The sequence below is a fragment of the Solanum dulcamara genome, chromosome 11, assembly GCF_947179165.1.
Source record: "Solanum dulcamara chromosome 11, daSolDulc1.2, whole genome shotgun sequence".
Taxonomy (NCBI): Eukaryota; Viridiplantae; Streptophyta; class Magnoliopsida; order Solanales; family Solanaceae; genus Solanum; species Solanum dulcamara.
In genome coordinates this window covers 61,916,753-61,934,154 of record NC_077247.1, presented here as the reverse complement: position 1 = coordinate 61,934,154, position 17,402 = coordinate 61,916,753, and the positions used below count along the sequence as shown (strand labels likewise).

Below are 17,402 nucleotides of genomic sequence, written 5' to 3'. Positions count from 1 at the left end.
AAAAAATGACGTGTCACTCATCACTTGCCTTAATAAGAGTGTGCACACTTTCTGTGCCGCGTCAGCTTTTTCTTCTACATATATTTCTATGTTACCTATATTTATTGATTTATAGTTTTGTAATATCTAATTAATGTTAAATTATTTAATTTTTAAATTAATTCACTTTTGATTGATTCTTCAACTTAGCTACGTACATTTGTAAATGTTATTCTATAAATAAAGTATTAATAATCTAAATATAATATATTTTTTGTATTAGAAGAAACAAAAAAAAATAAAAAAGAAATAATTTGGAAAAGGTATTAAATAAAATAAAAATTTTGGGGAGGAATTTAATTTGGAAGCATAGCTTATTTATATACCACCACATTGCCATTTATTTACAATAACACCGACGTCTGTTCTTCTTTGTTGTCTCAAAAAATGTCGATATTTACCGCCCGCTCCAAGTAAGTAAATATTCATCCCTTATGCCTTTAATATTGTCTTGTGTTTCTGGGTTTTTTAATTTTCTTGATAACTGAATCTTGAGCTTCTCTGGAATCTTGCATGTTGGGGTCTCTCCATATCCATGATTCTTGACAACAAGAATTTTTTCTCATATATTGAAAAACACACTTTTTAATTTATCCACTTTCTTGCATTCTTGCATATTCTTGATAACTGAATCTGGGCATGTTCCTCTCTTTTTATTTTTCTTGTTTCCGTGTTTATGCTTTCTTTGTGGGTCTTGCATATATGGTTCTAGTTAGTTGATATATTGTTTATGCGGCTTAATTTCTCCTTCTAATCTGTTTCTATATATTGACACCACTTTTTACTTTCACCAATTTCCCATGTTTTAGTATCGCGAAGAAGTACGTTCTTGTGTGGTTTTCCTGTTTAAAGATATCTGGCGTTCACCAGGTGTTTGAGAAAATGTCTTAGCTAGAAAAATCATAATCTATTAGGTAAAATTTGAAATTTAAGAACCTATTTAGAAACAACTAAATTCATTGTATTATGATGGTTTCCTTCGTTGATATCAACTTTAAAGGGGATTGGAGTTGGTTTGTTCATGATTATTTTTTCACTCTGCTTTCATCAAGCTGAATAAATCAGAGACTTATTACTAATTACTGAATAAATCAGGTCTGAGTATTAGCCTGCCACGACAGGTGTAAATTGGTTTTGTGACAAAAAAAAAATTACTCTTTAACAATGGCACAATTATGACCGAAGGGAACGGTTTGAAGGGAAATAAAAGACTCAATGAAGCCTCCTCATAATCAGGAGGGAAAATTCTGGCTGAAAACAATTCAGGACAACAAGATGCGGACAAGACCAAACAAACAGAGACAGTTACCTTTTACTAGCTCTTCTCCTTTGTTGATTCCACTGATTTAGTTTTGATGATCGTTGAAACTATTGCAACTATCGGCAATGGGGATTGTCCCTGCCCATTATGACAAGTCTTTTTGGATAATGGACCGACTCCTTCAGACAAAATCAAAATAACAAAGATGTGCTTGGGGTAGTCTCCAGGGTTATGCTTTGAACATTTTTTAAATATTCTAAGTCCTTATTTTATCTATTGTTGATTGAGTAGTTCCCTCCTGAAAATGAGATCTTCTAATTATCTGTGTAATTTCATATAGGTTTCATTGAGATTTGTCTACTTAGCTTTGGGATTGTGGCCAGCTGCATTTTTTTGTAAGTTCTCATTCCGCCTTTACTAAGCATAGGCAATTTTGAATTATTATTGAAGTTAAATTAATATGAGTGCTGTTTAGAGGTCCCTTGTTGGATGATCTCTGGTGAAAGACAACCTTCTCGAATAAGGAGTCTCTATCTGAAAACTATTTTGCGGCAAGATTTAGCTTTCTATGATAAGGAAACCAATATGGGAGAGGTGGGGGGGGCGGATGTCTGGTGATGCTCTTCTTATACAAGACGCCATGGGTGAGTAGGTACTCATGCTGAAAAGCTACTCTACTAAGCCCTTCTTTGTGAAACCACTACATAGTAATTTGCTTTCTACATAAAAGATCCTTTGTGAGGATATGATTGCTCTTTCTATTCTTGATATTATTTCCTTAACTGTGGCAGGTAGGGAAATTTGTATAGCTGACATCAACATTCCTTGCGGGCTTTGTCATTGCATTTACCAAAGGCTGGCTTCTCACACTTGTTATGTTATCCATCATTCCTCTACTTGTCGTCATCTTTGGTGGAGTGATGTCCTTCATCCTATCTAGGATGGTGTCCCGTGGACAAGATGCTTATGCCAAGGCAGCAACGGTGGTTGAACAGACAATTGGCTCCTTTAAAATGGTATGTCATAAGTTTAAATTATTGTGATGCCCATGCTCTGATGAAATTTATATTGGGGGTAAAACAATTTTTGTTTCACTTTCTTTTCAGAAAATAACCACCAGTAGATGAGATGTATCTTGTTTCCTTCTCAGGCTGCATCTTTTACAGAGGAAAAGCAAGTTGTGGCCAGCTATAACGAGTCCCTAATTAAAGATTACCATTCAGGTTCAAATGAAGGGCTGGCAAGTAGATTAGGTCTTGGGTCGCATTTTGCTACATAAACATTTTGCTATTATGTACTCCAGCTATGCTTTGTCTATCTGGTACGGTGCAAGGTTCATCTTGGAAAAAGGATATATTGGTGGTCAAGTTCTCAATGTTTCCGATGCGAAGCTTCTCCATTAAGTAGCAAGCGATTTACTTTTTAAGGTACACTAATTTCACTATGCATAAGTTTGCGAGTGATTATACTGGAGGCAGTTAGTGTTTTTATAATAAACTAATAATAGTATAAGTGTACTAATTTGACGGGGCTTCTCAAAGCTTGCAGTACTGTGCTTAACACGTGCAATGGGGATACTGTACTTAAAAAGGGAAGAGATGAACCAGGACAATACTTATAATTCTTTCTATTTCTCCTTTTGGTCGATCATCCCTTCCCTCTAAGGACGTGAAAATAGGCGGAGCTGGAGAGTTAGTGAGAATTGAGGAGCATAAAATGATTTTTTGATTAATCCCATTCCCCTTTTCTAATTCTTCTTTTCAACGTTGTAGTTTACATATTCCTCCTTTTAGAAGTTTATTTCTTGAAATGTATTTAGCTTGAAACCATAACTTAAAAAATTATGATAAGTAAATTTTTGTAGGGAGAATTTTCTGCAAAAAGGTGTGATGCTGGTGGTGAATTGGCGATGCATGAGAGGAATGTAAGTTTCAAATTCTATTTTTATGAACTACATTGATCTCTAAGACAGCCCCGTTAACATTTCAAGTGAATTGTTCTTTAATCTTTAACTTGCTTCCATTCAATTGTTATTAGAGTAAGTCCACAGAATATTATAGTCTCTTCAGTTCCGTAAAGCAGTTGCCAGTTTTTCAGCTTTTTCTCTTTGGAAACTATTTCCCTTTTCTTTTCCAATTTTTTTCCCAGACTACTTGGTGGGATGAATAGGAAAGTTCTCGATCTATCCTTCAGGTTGAAGCCAAAGGAACTTTCTGTTTAGACGGCTTTTGCTGCAGGATGTAGAACTCCCAAAAATCGGAAAAGTGTAAAAGCAATGGGGGGGCACTTAGGCTTGTTTTCAATTTGAAGCTGAAGTGCCAGAAAGCAATACTACAAGAAAGGCTCTATGCCTATTCCTAACTTCTGATGTAAGTGCTTAAAAGTTGAAACTGAAGAAAGTTGAAGAACTGTGAAACCCCTATTCTTCTGGGTTCAGATCATTTACTTATGTATTTGAACATTTGGAGAAGAGAGTGTGAAGATGACATGCAAGAAGGAAGAAATAAGAATAAAACTGGAAATAAACCTGTTGTCTTTTCGGTTTGATAGTGGGATTTCATTTAGTTTGTACCATAGTACTATGTTTTTTTTAAATGAGAATACACAAAGGTATCATTAGCACTCCCTAAATCAGCACCACTTTTTTAAGGGTCACCAATTAGTTTGCTCTATGCTATCTTTGTTTACCTCGTTAAATATATACTGACTTTCATGAGTACCTGTTAATTTTCATATGCAACCAATTGTGCAGTGGCTATGTTCTTTGTTATTTTTACAGACGGTGGCTATGTTGCTCAAATTCCCAGAAAATGTTTTGCTCCCTTTCTCTAAATTACTTCCATTTCTCATTCCTTTACTTGCAGTCTGCTTGGTTGATTTACTTCACTAATATCATCTTTGTACAAGTTTTAAGTGAACACTCATGTGCCTGGTAAATTGGTGATGCTTTTGTATCTTATATTCAGGACTACTTTTTGAATTTGATCCCCAAGGTATTCTTGGATTGGAGAAAGTCTGTAGTCTCAAGATATTTCTCTTTTGGACACATGTGGCATGCTTAAAAATCTGATCCGGGATTAGCAGCAAGTGGTTATATTGAGAATTAGAGTTCTGATTGCGAGCAATTAATTGAAGTGTTATAGCTGAGTATCATAGTTTCTGTAAACTATACAAAGATTCGAATATTTTTTGGCATGTGTTCTTCTATCTTTTCACATTATAATAAGAATGCCCCCGTGATTGTTCTTAGCTATTTTTTGCATTACAGGAGTTACATTCTTAGAAGTTGGTGTATCTAATATTCTACCATCCAAACAACTGATGTGCAACATCTTCGAGGTAGGTTATCTTTTCATTAATATGGAGATCCAGATTAGCAATGATGTGGCCTACTAGAATGATCAAAAGTTTTCTGGGGACAATCCCTGTTACATCAATACGATTTTCCTTGCATTGGCTGTAATAACTTTTATCTCGGACTACCTCTATTCCCTTCTTTCTTTAGCTATGGTGAACAAAGATTTGAAATACAAAGTTCCATTCTCTGTTTTTTTGGTACGTCGGACTCATATTACAGGTCACTACCAACGAAACATTTCATGTCTTCTTCTAATGTCTTATGGTGTGATGTTTCCAGAGGTGTGACATATACCTTACTCAAATCTAACTCCATTGGGCTGTTATACAATACCAAACACATTTAGAAGAAATGGAATAAGTAGAAGCTAAAATGATTGATAGTTTCAAATCTTACAAATTATATCATACACATTAGAATTATGCCCTTGATGAGTTGCAAACACCCGATAAAAGCTATTCTGAGACTGTCATCCTTATATTGGCTTTTAGTGTTATAGCTAAATATCCAATACCACTGTCCTGATAGCTAATTTATGTCTTTTTTCCTCGTTGTGCTTGCGATTGGACTCTCTAATGTGTTCAAAGATTAGAAGACGATTAAAATCCTCATTGTGGTCTGTTTAAATCTAAAGAGCATGCAGAAGTTGCTACACCAGAAGAAACTCACAGATTGTGTTGTTGTGGTTGAAGAGCTATGGTTTGTGATTTTACCTTCTGAAAAATTGTATCTTGATTAATGTGTGTTCTACTTTATTATTATTCAGTTTGTTCAATTGGTTGTGTGATATATTTAGGTGGAAAGCTTCGAATTTTTCAGCTCTCAAAAGAACGGGCCTGTGTCATTCTTCAATGTATAGAATCAGAAGTTGTTTTCTTGCGGTAAACTGAAGCACGTAAAAGAGTTACCAAGGTGGAAATAGGCTGTCAGAACATGAGAAGCTTCAAAAACTTGTTTTAAGTTGCACATACTATTGCTTAGTATAAGTAAAACCTATACTTTAGATCCAAAGTATATGTGAACTTAAACATTTATTAACAAATGTGTATGCATTAGTATATTTGTCAGATCAATATTTGCCTAAGTAGAAGTGCAAAAAACAGTAGGCGGAGAATCTGCAAAATCAATTGATGGATGCTATTTTTGGGCGACTTAAATAAGGTAGAGTTGCAGAATGCTTTTCATCTTTATAGTTGAATTGGATGTCGTTGGATTAAATTAATTCAATTTCCTTTTGCTCTGTGGCTATTGTGAAAGTTAGTTTTGTATAATTGTATAAATGTAAGTTGCAGTGTTGGGCCCATGCTAAGCACGGCCACATGCCATCTAATTTGGAAAGAAATATGACGTTAATAGTGTGGCCAATGAACCTCTCGTGTGGTCCAGGGATGTCAATGTTTCAGACTCCTCCATTCTTGGATATCCAAGACTGCATTTGGTGTTCCAAACAATTCACACTTTGGCACCCCAAGATTTGATTCCTATTCCTTTGCCAACCAGCAGTATCCATGTCAGAGAGCAAAGGTTTACATTAGTGTCCTTTTTCTCATGTATAGGAGCAGATGCTATAAGATTATATAATGTTCAATGTGCATTACTATATGCTCTACATTGATCTGAAATCCATGTCGCTCTTTTGTTAAATATTAGTACCAAGTACTATTTGTTCTTATTTTATATTGTTGGATATCCTAAGTGCTTAATCTAAGATCAAATTTGCAAACCAGGAAACGGAAGTACACCACCTTTGCTCAATAGCTCTGGTTTTGGAAAGTCTGCATTTGGTTAATCAGAAAGGAAAGTAGAACAGCATCATACAATCCATTTGTGGAATGCAGACTTATCAAGATAAAAGCCATGACGAGTTGAGGTTTGAGGACTACCAGTTAGGTGCTAAAGGTATCCTTAACTGTTCTCATATATTAACAACATGCTTTTTAATTTCTCCACTTGTGCATTCTTGATAACTGAATCTGGGCATGTTCCTTTCGTATTCTTCTTTATGTGGTCTCTGGAATCTTGCATGTTGGTTCTATATATGAGAATTTAGTTTATCCACTTTCTTGCATTCTTGCATATTCTTGATAACTGAATCTGGGCATGTTCCTCTCTTTCTTTCTTTCTTCTTCTTCTTCTTCTTTTTTTTTTCTTGGTTCCGTGTTTATGCTTTCTTTGTGGGTCTTGCATATTGGTTCTAGTTAGTTGATGTATTGTTTATGTGGCTTAATTTCTCCTTCTTATCTGTTTCTATATATTGCCAATACTTCTTACTTTCAGCAATTTCCCATGTTCTTGGTATTAATTGGGTGCACTCAGATTACTCCGGAATACTAGTAGTATTCTTTATTAAACTGTTCTTGAGAAAAAAAGAAGAGAAACTGTCCTTGGACTGTTAGCAATTAAAGTTTTAAAGCTTGGTGCAATCTTTTGAAGTCCTTTAATTTTGACCTAATTAAAAATTTGATAACCTATGATCACGGTATTTAATTTATCCATTTATGTGGATTCAAATTCTGCTTCTTCAAATATGTAATTGCTACGACAATATGCGCATAGTAGTTGTCTATGACCAACCCAAAAGCTCTTGCGAATTCCAAAAGTGAAAGGCCTCCTACATTTCTGACCCCGTAGCCAAAGCCTCCATGCACATCATCATACCCTCCTGAAATAGACCCGATGTGCCCATTGAAATCCCCTCCCACGAAAAGCTTCTCAGTAGGTGGTATACCTCCCACTAACTCGTCCAAATCCTCCCAAAAGCGACTCTTATCCTCCTCTCTTAAGCCCGCTTGTGGCGCATAAGCACTAATAATGTTGAATGTGCTCCCTTCAACGACCACCTTAATCGACATCATCCTATCGTTGACTCTCCTAACCTCCACTACCTGATCCCTTAGATCATTGTCTACTAAAATGCCTACCCCATTCCTATATTTCGATCTACCTGAAAACCAAAGCTTATACCCGTCTACCTCCCTAGCTTTAGAACCTACCCATTTGGTCTCTTGGACACAAGCTATATTAATCTTTCTCTTCTTTAGAATTTTAACTAGCTCTATGGATTTGCCCGTTAACGTTCCAATGTTCCAAGAACCAACTCTCAGTCTAGACGCTCCTTTAACCCACTTACCCCTCCTTACCCTCGTCCCCGACCCCGTCCCTGAATGAGAACATGACCTTAATCTACCATCACTATCTAAAGCCACGAAAATATGTAGGAATTAATAAATTATTCAAAAATCTAAAGTTAGCAAAATGCAACGATAAGTGTATGAACAAAAATATAGATAAACCGGAGGTACCAACTCCAGTTGAAAAGAACCTGATTCACGCCGGAAACACTGTTCACGCCGGAAAATGGAAAACCGCGAGACGACGCCGGAAATCAATAGATCTAGGCCAAATCTGAACAGATCTGGAGGTATTCGTTGAAAAACAAGCAAAAGGAAAGAAAAAGAAAAAGAAAGAAGAAGAAGAAGTAGTTCCGGATCCGGATCTGAAAGTTTTGGAAGGTTCCGCCTCGATTATCACTTGGGAATCTTGAATTCTCCAAAAATGTTAAAAGTAATAACTGCAATACCTTAGTGGGATTTCTTATGGTGGGTAGTGTTATTACTTATTTCTGAACCCGATCTTGAGCCAGCTATTGATGCTTGTTGTTGTCTTTAATTAGTGGTTAGAAAATCAATTCAATCTGCTTTTCCAGCTGCAGGACCAGTAGCCTTTAATGCAGCAACGAATGCTACATCTGGTCAAACACAAAACATATTTCCGGCCTCCTCCACTTTACCATCTAATTTGGATAGAAATATGATGTTAATAGTGTGGCCAATGAATCTCTCATGTGGTCTAGGAATGTCAATGTCTCAGACTCCTCCATTCTTGGATATCCAAGAACTTCTGCATTTGGTGTTCCAAGCAACTCACACTTTACCCCCACAAGATTTGATTCCTATTCCTTTGGCCAACCAGCAGTATCCATGTCAGGGAGCAAAGGCTTACTTTATTGTCCATTTTCTCATGTATTGGAGCAGATGATATAAGATTATATACTGTTCGTGCATTACTATATGCCTTACATTGATCTGAAATCCACGTTGCTCTTTTGTTAAATATAATATTAGTACCAAGTACTATTTGTTCTTATTTTATAGTTTTGGATATCCTAAGTGTTTAATTAGATCAAATTTGCAAAATAGGAAATGAAAGTACAACTCTTTTGCTAAAGAGCTCGGGTTTTGGAAAGTCTGCATTTGGTATTAATCACGAAGGAAGTAGAACAACATCATACATTGCAACTCCAGAGATAGATAGTACAAGACCCGGTGGTGCAAACATTCAATCCATTTGTGGAATGCAGACTTATCAAGATAAAAGCCATGACGAGTTGAGGTTTGAGGACTACCAGTTAGGTGATAAAGGTATCCTTAACTGTTCTCATATATTAACAACATCCTTTTTAATTTCTCCACTTGTGCATTCTTGATAATTGAATCTGGGCATGTTCCTTTCGTATTCTTCTTTTTTGGTAATGTGTGTATGCTTCTTTGTGGGTCTCATATGTTGGTTCAAATTAGTTGATATATAGTTTATGTGGTTTCATTTATTCTTCTCCATATCCATGATATATACTTGAGAACACGAAGATCTGCTTCTATATATTGAGAACACTTTTTACTTCCAGCAATTTTTCATGTTTATTATCGCGAAGAGTTCTTGGTATTACACTCTCTCCTTTTCAATTTTTTTGTCCGGTTTTGACTTGCTGGAATTTAAGAAAGTAAGGAATACTTTTGAATCTTGTGGTCTTGAAATAAAGATATGTAGAATATACCGAAATGTGCTTTAATCTTTTGATCTTAATCATGCCATGTGAAAGTTGGAATTATAGAGTTGCCAAAACAGGAAAGAAACATTCTCTTTTAAACGGACTATAAAGAAAACTAAGACTAATAAAGTAAAACGGAAGAAGTTCATAGACTACCATAAATGACCAGGTGGACAGATAGATAGTGTTCACTCGTATTACTCTGGAATACTAGTAGTACTCTTATTAAACTGCCCTTTGAAAAAAACTATCCTTAGACTTTAAAAATTTTAAAGCTTGGTGCAATCTTTCGAAGTGCTAGTAACTTAATTAAAAATTTGACTACCTATTGTCACGGTATTTATTCATCTTATGTGGATTCAGATTCTGCTTCTTCAAATATGTTATTGCTACCTTTATATGTGCATATCTTCCTGTAATTAAGTTGATTAAACGAATTCTTTGGCTCTGTCCAAATACACTCAGAAGAAAGACCACTTAAGCTGTTGCATAGGAATGATCTACATACACTCGTTGAATATGTTATTCCCATGATTTCTCTGCCAATTGGATTAAGTACAGCTTTCTTTATCGCCTGTGGTCCAGGTGAGGATTGAGATATGTAGATGCTACACCCAATACTGCCAGTTTCATGAAAGGGGAGATCATATTTACTTTTCTAGAGCAGCGAGGCGGCTTTGGGATTGGCTGAAAAGCTAAATCTGCTCCTTGTGAAAGTAGCTATGAACATTGAGCTGTACTTTTCTCCATAAATGTCGGTAATAACTGCAATATCTCAGTGGGATTTCTTGTGCCAACTATTGATGCCTTGTATAGTTGTCTTTAATTAGTGATTAGCAAATAAATGCAATCTGTTTACCTAACTGCAGGGACATTAGCCTTTAATGCAGCAATGAATGCTACATCTAGTCGAACACAAAGCATATCTCCGGGCTCATCCACTTTACAAACATTTGGAAAGAAATATGACGTTAACAGCGTGGCCAAGGAATCTCTGATGAGGGATGCCAATGTCTCAGACTCCTCCATTCTTGGATATCCAAGAGCTCCTGCATTTGGTGTTCCAAGCAACTCACACTCTGCCACCCCAAGATTTGATTCCTATTCCTTCGGCCAACCAGCAGTATCCATATCAGGGAGCAAAGGTTTACTTTACTTTATGTCCGTTCAATGTGCATTGCCATATGCTCTACATTGATTTGAAATCCATGTTGGTCTTTTGTTAAATATTAGTACCAAGTACTATTTAATTCCTACTTCATATTTTTGGATATCCTAAGTGTTTAATCTTTAGATCAAATTTGCAAACTAGGAAAAGAAAGTACAGCACCTTTGCTCAAGAGCTCTGGTTTTGTAAAGTCCGCATTTGGTATTAATCAGAAAAGAAGCAGAACAGCATCATACATTGCAACTCCAGATATAGATTGCACAATACCTGATGGTGCAAAAATTCAATCCATTTGTGGAATGCAGACTTATAAAGATAAAAGCCAGGAGGAGTTGAGGTTTGAGGACTACCAGTGAGGTGATAAAGGTATCCTTAACTTGTTTTCTTATCTGTATCTAACAAAGAAATTTACCTTGTATTTCATTAACTTTTTTGATACTTCATGGATGACTTTGCAGGTCAGAAATGTGGTTCTTCATGTGGTATTTCCGGTACACAGGGATTTGGTATCATCGACAACACACGGCCTTTGGTGTTCCAAACAATTCACACTTTGGCACCCCAAGATTTGATTCCTATTCCTTTGCCAACCAGCAGTATCCATGTCAGAGAGCAAAGGTTTACATTAGTGTCCTTTTTCTCATGTATAGGAGCAGATGCTATAAGATTATATAATGTTCAATGTGCATTACTATATGCTCTACATTGATCTGAAATCCATGTCGCTCTTTTGTTAAATATTAGTACCAAGTACTATTTGTTCTTATTTTATATTGTTGGATATCCTAAGTGCTTAATCTAAGATCAAATTTGCAAACCAGGAAACGGAAGTACACCACCTTTGCTCAATAGCTCTGGTTTTGGAAAGTCTGCATTTGGTTAATCAGAAAGGAAAGTAGAACAGCATCATACAATCCATTTGTGGAATGCAGACTTATCAAGATAAAAGCCATGACGAGTTGAGGTTTGAGGACTACCAGTTAGGTGCTAAAGGTATCCTTAACTGTTCTCATATATTAACAACATGCTTTTTAATTTCTCCACTTGTGCATTCTTGATAACTGAATCTGGGCATGTTCCTTTCGTATTCTTCTTTATGTGGTCTCTGGAATCTTGCATGTTGGTTCTATATATGAGAATTTAGTTTATCCACTTTCTTGCATTCTTGCATATTCTTGATAACTGAATCTGGGCATGTTCCTCTCTTTCTTTCTTTCTTCTTCTTCTTCTTCTTTTTTTTTTCTTGGTTCCGTGTTTATGCTTTCTTTGTGGGTCTTGCATATTGGTTCTAGTTAGTTGATGTATTGTTTATGTGGCTTAATTTCTCCTTCTTATCTGTTTCTATATATTGCCAATACTTCTTACTTTCAGCAATTTCCCATGTTCTTGGTATTAATTGGGTGCACTCAGATTACTCCGGAATACTAGTAGTATTCTTTATTAAACTGTTCTTGAGAAAAAAAGAAGAGAAACTGTCCTTGGACTGTTAGCAATTAAAGTTTTAAAGCTTGGTGCAATCTTTTGAAGTCCTTTAATTTTGACCTAATTAAAAATTTGATAACCTATGATCACGGTATTTAATTTATCCATTTATGTGGATTCAAATTCTGCTTCTTCAAATATGTAATTGCTACGACAATATGCGCATAGTAGTTGTCTATGACCAACCCAAAAGCTCTTGCGAATTCCAAAAGTGAAAGGCCTCCTACATTTCTGACCCCGTAGCCAAAGCCTCCATGCACATCATCATACCCTCCTGAAATAGACCCGATGTGCCCATTGAAATCCCCTCCCACGAAAAGCTTCTCAGTAGGTGGTATACCTCCCACTAACTCGTCCAAATCCTCCCAAAAGCGACTCTTATCCTCCTCTCTTAAGCCCGCTTGTGGCGCATAAGCACTAATAATGTTGAATGTGCTCCCTTCAACGACCACCTTAATCGACATCATCCTATCGTTGACTCTCCTAACCTCCACTACCTGATCCCTTAGATCATTGTCTACTAAAATGCCTACCCCATTCCTATATTTCGATCTACCTGAAAACCAAAGCTTATACCCGTCTACCTCCCTAGCTTTAGAACCTACCCATTTGGTCTCTTGGACACAAGCTATATTAATCTTTCTCTTCTTTAGAATTTTAACTAGCTCTATGGATTTGCCCGTTAACGTTCCAATGTTCCAAGAACCAACTCTCAGTCTAGACGCTCCTTTAACCCACTTACCCCTCCTTACCCTCGTCCCCGACCCCGTCCCTGAATGAGAACATGACCTTAATCTACCATCACTATCTAAAGCCACGAAAATATGTAGGAATTAATAAATTATTCAAAAATCTAAAGTTAGCAAAATGCAACGATAAGTGTATGAACAAAAATATAGATAAACCGGAGGTACCAACTCCAGTTGAAAAGAACCTGATTCACGCCGGAAACACTGTTCACGCCGGAAAATGGAAAACCGCGAGACGACGCCGGAAATCAATAGATCTAGGCCAAATCTGAACAGATCTGGAGGTATTCGTTGAAAAACAAGCAAAAGGAAAGAAAAAGAAAAAGAAAGAAGAAGAAGAAGTAGTTCCGGATCCGGATCTGAAAGTTTTGGAAGGTTCCGCCTCGATTATCACTTGGGAATCTTGAATTCTCCAAAAATGTTAAAAGTAATAACTGCAATACCTTAGTGGGATTTCTTATGGTGGGTAGTGTTATTACTTATTTCTGAACCCGATCTTGAGCCAGCTATTGATGCTTGTTGTTGTCTTTAATTAGTGGTTAGAAAATCAATTCAATCTGCTTTTCCAGCTGCAGGACCAGTAGCCTTTAATGCAGCAACGAATGCTACATCTGGTCAAACACAAAACATATTTCCGGCCTCCTCCACTTTACCATCTAATTTGGATAGAAATATGATGTTAATAGTGTGGCCAATGAATCTCTCATGTGGTCTAGGAATGTCAATGTCTCAGACTCCTCCATTCTTGGATATCCAAGAACTTCTGCATTTGGTGTTCCAAGCAACTCACACTTTACCCCCACAAGATTTGATTCCTATTCCTTTGGCCAACCAGCAGTATCCATGTCAGGGAGCAAAGGCTTACTTTATTGTCCATTTTCTCATGTATTGGAGCAGATGATATAAGATTATATACTGTTCGTGCATTACTATATGCCTTACATTGATCTGAAATCCACGTTGCTCTTTTGTTAAATATAATATTAGTACCAAGTACTATTTGTTCTTATTTTATAGTTTTGGATATCCTAAGTGTTTAATTAGATCAAATTTGCAAAATAGGAAATGAAAGTACAACTCTTTTGCTAAAGAGCTCGGGTTTTGGAAAGTCTGCATTTGGTATTAATCACGAAGGAAGTAGAACAACATCATACATTGCAACTCCAGAGATAGATAGTACAAGACCCGGTGGTGCAAACATTCAATCCATTTGTGGAATGCAGACTTATCAAGATAAAAGCCATGACGAGTTGAGGTTTGAGGACTACCAGTTAGGTGATAAAGGTATCCTTAACTGTTCTCATATATTAACAACATCCTTTTTAATTTCTCCACTTGTGCATTCTTGATAATTGAATCTGGGCATGTTCCTTTCGTATTCTTCTTTTTTGGTAATGTGTGTATGCTTCTTTGTGGGTCTCATATGTTGGTTCAAATTAGTTGATATATAGTTTATGTGGTTTCATTTATTCTTCTCCATATCCATGATATATACTTGAGAACACGAAGATCTGCTTCTATATATTGAGAACACTTTTTACTTCCAGCAATTTTTCATGTTTATTATCGCGAAGAGTTCTTGGTATTACACTCTCTCCTTTTCAATTTTTTTGTCCGGTTTTGACTTGCTGGAATTTAAGAAAGTAAGGAATACTTTTGAATCTTGTGGTCTTGAAATAAAGATATGTAGAATATACCGAAATGTGCTTTAATCTTTTGATCTTAATCATGCCATGTGAAAGTTGGAATTATAGAGTTGCCAAAACAGGAAAGAAACATTCTCTTTTAAACGGACTATAAAGAAAACTAAGACTAATAAAGTAAAACGGAAGAAGTTCATAGACTACCATAAATGACCAGGTGGACAGATAGATAGTGTTCACTCGTATTACTCTGGAATACTAGTAGTACTCTTATTAAACTGCCCTTTGAAAAAAACTATCCTTAGACTTTAAAAATTTTAAAGCTTGGTGCAATCTTTCGAAGTGCTAGTAACTTAATTAAAAATTTGACTACCTATTGTCACGGTATTTATTCATCTTATGTGGATTCAGATTCTGCTTCTTCAAATATGTTATTGCTACCTTTATATGTGCATATCTTCCTGTAATTAAGTTGATTAAACGAATTCTTTGGCTCTGTCCAAATACACTCAGAAGAAAGACCACTTAAGCTGTTGCATAGGAATGATCTACATACACTCGTTGAATATGTTATTCCCATGATTTCTCTGCCAATTGGATTAAGTACAGCTTTCTTTATCGCCTGTGGTCCAGGTGAGGATTGAGATATGTAGATGCTACACCCAATACTGCCAGTTTCATGAAAGGGGAGATCATATTTACTTTTCTAGAGCAGCGAGGCGGCTTTGGGATTGGCTGAAAAGCTAAATCTGCTCCTTGTGAAAGTAGCTATGAACATTGAGCTGTACTTTTCTCCATAAATGTCGGTAATAACTGCAATATCTCAGTGGGATTTCTTGTGCCAACTATTGATGCCTTGTATAGTTGTCTTTAATTAGTGATTAGCAAATAAATGCAATCTGTTTACCTAACTGCAGGGACATTAGCCTTTAATGCAGCAATGAATGCTACATCTAGTCGAACACAAAGCATATCTCCGGGCTCATCCACTTTACAAACATTTGGAAAGAAATATGACGTTAACAGCGTGGCCAAGGAATCTCTGATGAGGGATGCCAATGTCTCAGACTCCTCCATTCTTGGATATCCAAGAGCTCCTGCATTTGGTGTTCCAAGCAACTCACACTCTGCCACCCCAAGATTTGATTCCTATTCCTTCGGCCAACCAGCAGTATCCATATCAGGGAGCAAAGGTTTACTTTACTTTATGTCCGTTCAATGTGCATTGCCATATGCTCTACATTGATTTGAAATCCATGTTGGTCTTTTGTTAAATATTAGTACCAAGTACTATTTAATTCCTACTTCATATTTTTGGATATCCTAAGTGTTTAATCTTTAGATCAAATTTGCAAACTAGGAAAAGAAAGTACAGCACCTTTGCTCAAGAGCTCTGGTTTTGTAAAGTCCGCATTTGGTATTAATCAGAAAAGAAGCAGAACAGCATCATACATTGCAACTCCAGATATAGATTGCACAATACCTGATGGTGCAAAAATTCAATCCATTTGTGGAATGCAGACTTATAAAGATAAAAGCCAGGAGGAGTTGAGGTTTGAGGACTACCAGTGAGGTGATAAAGGTATCCTTAACTTGTTTTCTTATCTGTATCTAACAAAGAAATTTACCTTGTATTTCATTAACTTTTTTGATACTTCATGGATGACTTTGCAGGTCAGAAATGTGGTTCTTCATGTGGTATTTCCGGTACACAGGGATTTGGTATCATCGACAACACACGGCCTTTCATATCACCAGTATTTAACCAAGCAACTGTTGATCAACTTTTTTATTCCCTTTTTCCAAGTACATTTGTAGGGGAAAGAGCAGAGGTTGACTCTCTATCAGATGAAATTTCTACAGCAACTGCATCTACCCCATTTTCGAAGTCACAGTCCATTTCCCATATATTTCCCCCAATACGTCATTGTTAAACTCTTGTGGCACTGGAAGTAGAGTGGAATCTACTGCCTCAGATGTTTCTTTTTCTCCGTGGATCCATTCGTTGTTATATTTTATACTTCAATTAACTTCTTTTTATTCCTTGTGCAATAGATAGCTGCAAAAATTCATGTAGTCGTTATTGTATCATGTTATCACCAAAATACTAAGAGATCCTTCTTCATTTGTATACTCTCCTAACCAAAAATGTATTGAGGCTTAAGATGTTACCTTAGAAGTCTAATGAACCAACAGATCTGAAAACTCAAATCATGCATTATTGCCATTGTAAAATATGCTTTCCCTCAATGTTGTTGACTTGGAAGATTCCCATCCAAGTTTATACAAATAACATTCTGCAAGAGTTCCACGGCTTGTTTATGATCAGAATTATATTTTGATTGTATTGATGATTATGTTTTTTTTGTGTGAAGGGTCAAAAACATACTTAAAGTATCTCGATTTTTCGAGTTTCATATCTAATCTATCACCAACTATTTTATCAAAACACACTTCAATTATCCATTGTTCCCATAACACACCTGAACAATGGGATATTTCAAGTAGGAAAAGGGAACAACTTGTAGTTGAGATGCGTTTTGATACATAGTTGATGATAGTTCAGGCGGAAAACTCAAAAAATCGAGTTCTTTAGGTGTGTTTTTGATCCTTCAATCTTTCTCTTTGTTTAAAAGTTGCTACATAATCTAGACAAGACATTTACCTTTATAGAATATTTGATGTCTTTCACTCTAGAAAACCTATTTCTCCGAGATAAATATTTGTCTCTTTGGTCTTGACTTTCATTCATTTATATTAAGTAACAATATTACTGATCAATTTTTTCATTTATCATTTGACATTGGCAGATAGTGATGAATTGGCGATAGTAATATTCCAAGTCAACATTTTGTCAGGTCTTTCATTAAGAGA

At 36.1% G+C, this 17,402-nt stretch overlaps 1 protein-coding gene across 4 annotated transcripts; it reads left to right on the top strand.

The window, feature by feature from the left end:
- The first annotated feature begins 296 nt into the window (after positions 1–296).
- On the top strand, positions 297–16,527 carry LOC129874894 (nuclear pore complex protein NUP98A-like). Of its 4 annotated transcripts, XM_055950270.1 has the most exons (19): positions 297–1,516; positions 1,641–1,695; positions 1,776–1,944; positions 2,092–2,316; positions 2,407–2,727; positions 3,165–3,224; positions 3,449–3,669; positions 4,267–4,390; positions 4,569–4,639; positions 5,246–5,357; positions 5,455–6,182; positions 6,386–6,557; positions 8,858–9,079; positions 10,356–10,631; positions 10,799–11,006; positions 11,113–11,272; positions 11,476–11,647; positions 13,948–14,169; positions 15,162–15,334. In XM_055950270.1, exons 12-17 carry the CDS (start codon positions 6,491–6,493, stop codon positions 11,551–11,553), a joined length of 1,011 nt encoding a protein of 336 aa, XP_055806245.1. In that variant the 5' UTR covers positions 297–1,516; positions 1,641–1,695; positions 1,776–1,944; positions 2,092–2,316; positions 2,407–2,727; positions 3,165–3,224; positions 3,449–3,669; positions 4,267–4,390; positions 4,569–4,639; positions 5,246–5,357; positions 5,455–6,182; positions 6,386–6,490; the 3' UTR covers positions 11,554–11,647; positions 13,948–14,169; positions 15,162–15,334. The 4 variants fall into 4 exon arrangements, with proteins under 4 accessions (XP_055806245.1, XP_055806246.1, XP_055806249.1 ...); XM_055950271.1 differs by lacking the exons at positions 297–1,516; positions 1,641–1,695; positions 1,776–1,944; ... (3 more) ...; positions 3,449–3,669; positions 4,267–4,390 and having other exon boundaries at positions 4,469–4,639; positions 5,251–5,357; XM_055950274.1 differs by lacking the exons at positions 297–1,516; positions 1,641–1,695; positions 1,776–1,944; ... (11 more) ...; positions 10,799–11,006; positions 15,162–15,334 and adding exons at positions 15,446–15,721; positions 15,889–16,096; positions 16,203–16,527 and having other exon boundaries at positions 11,137–11,272.
- The last annotated feature ends 875 nt before the right edge of the window (positions 16,528–17,402 follow it).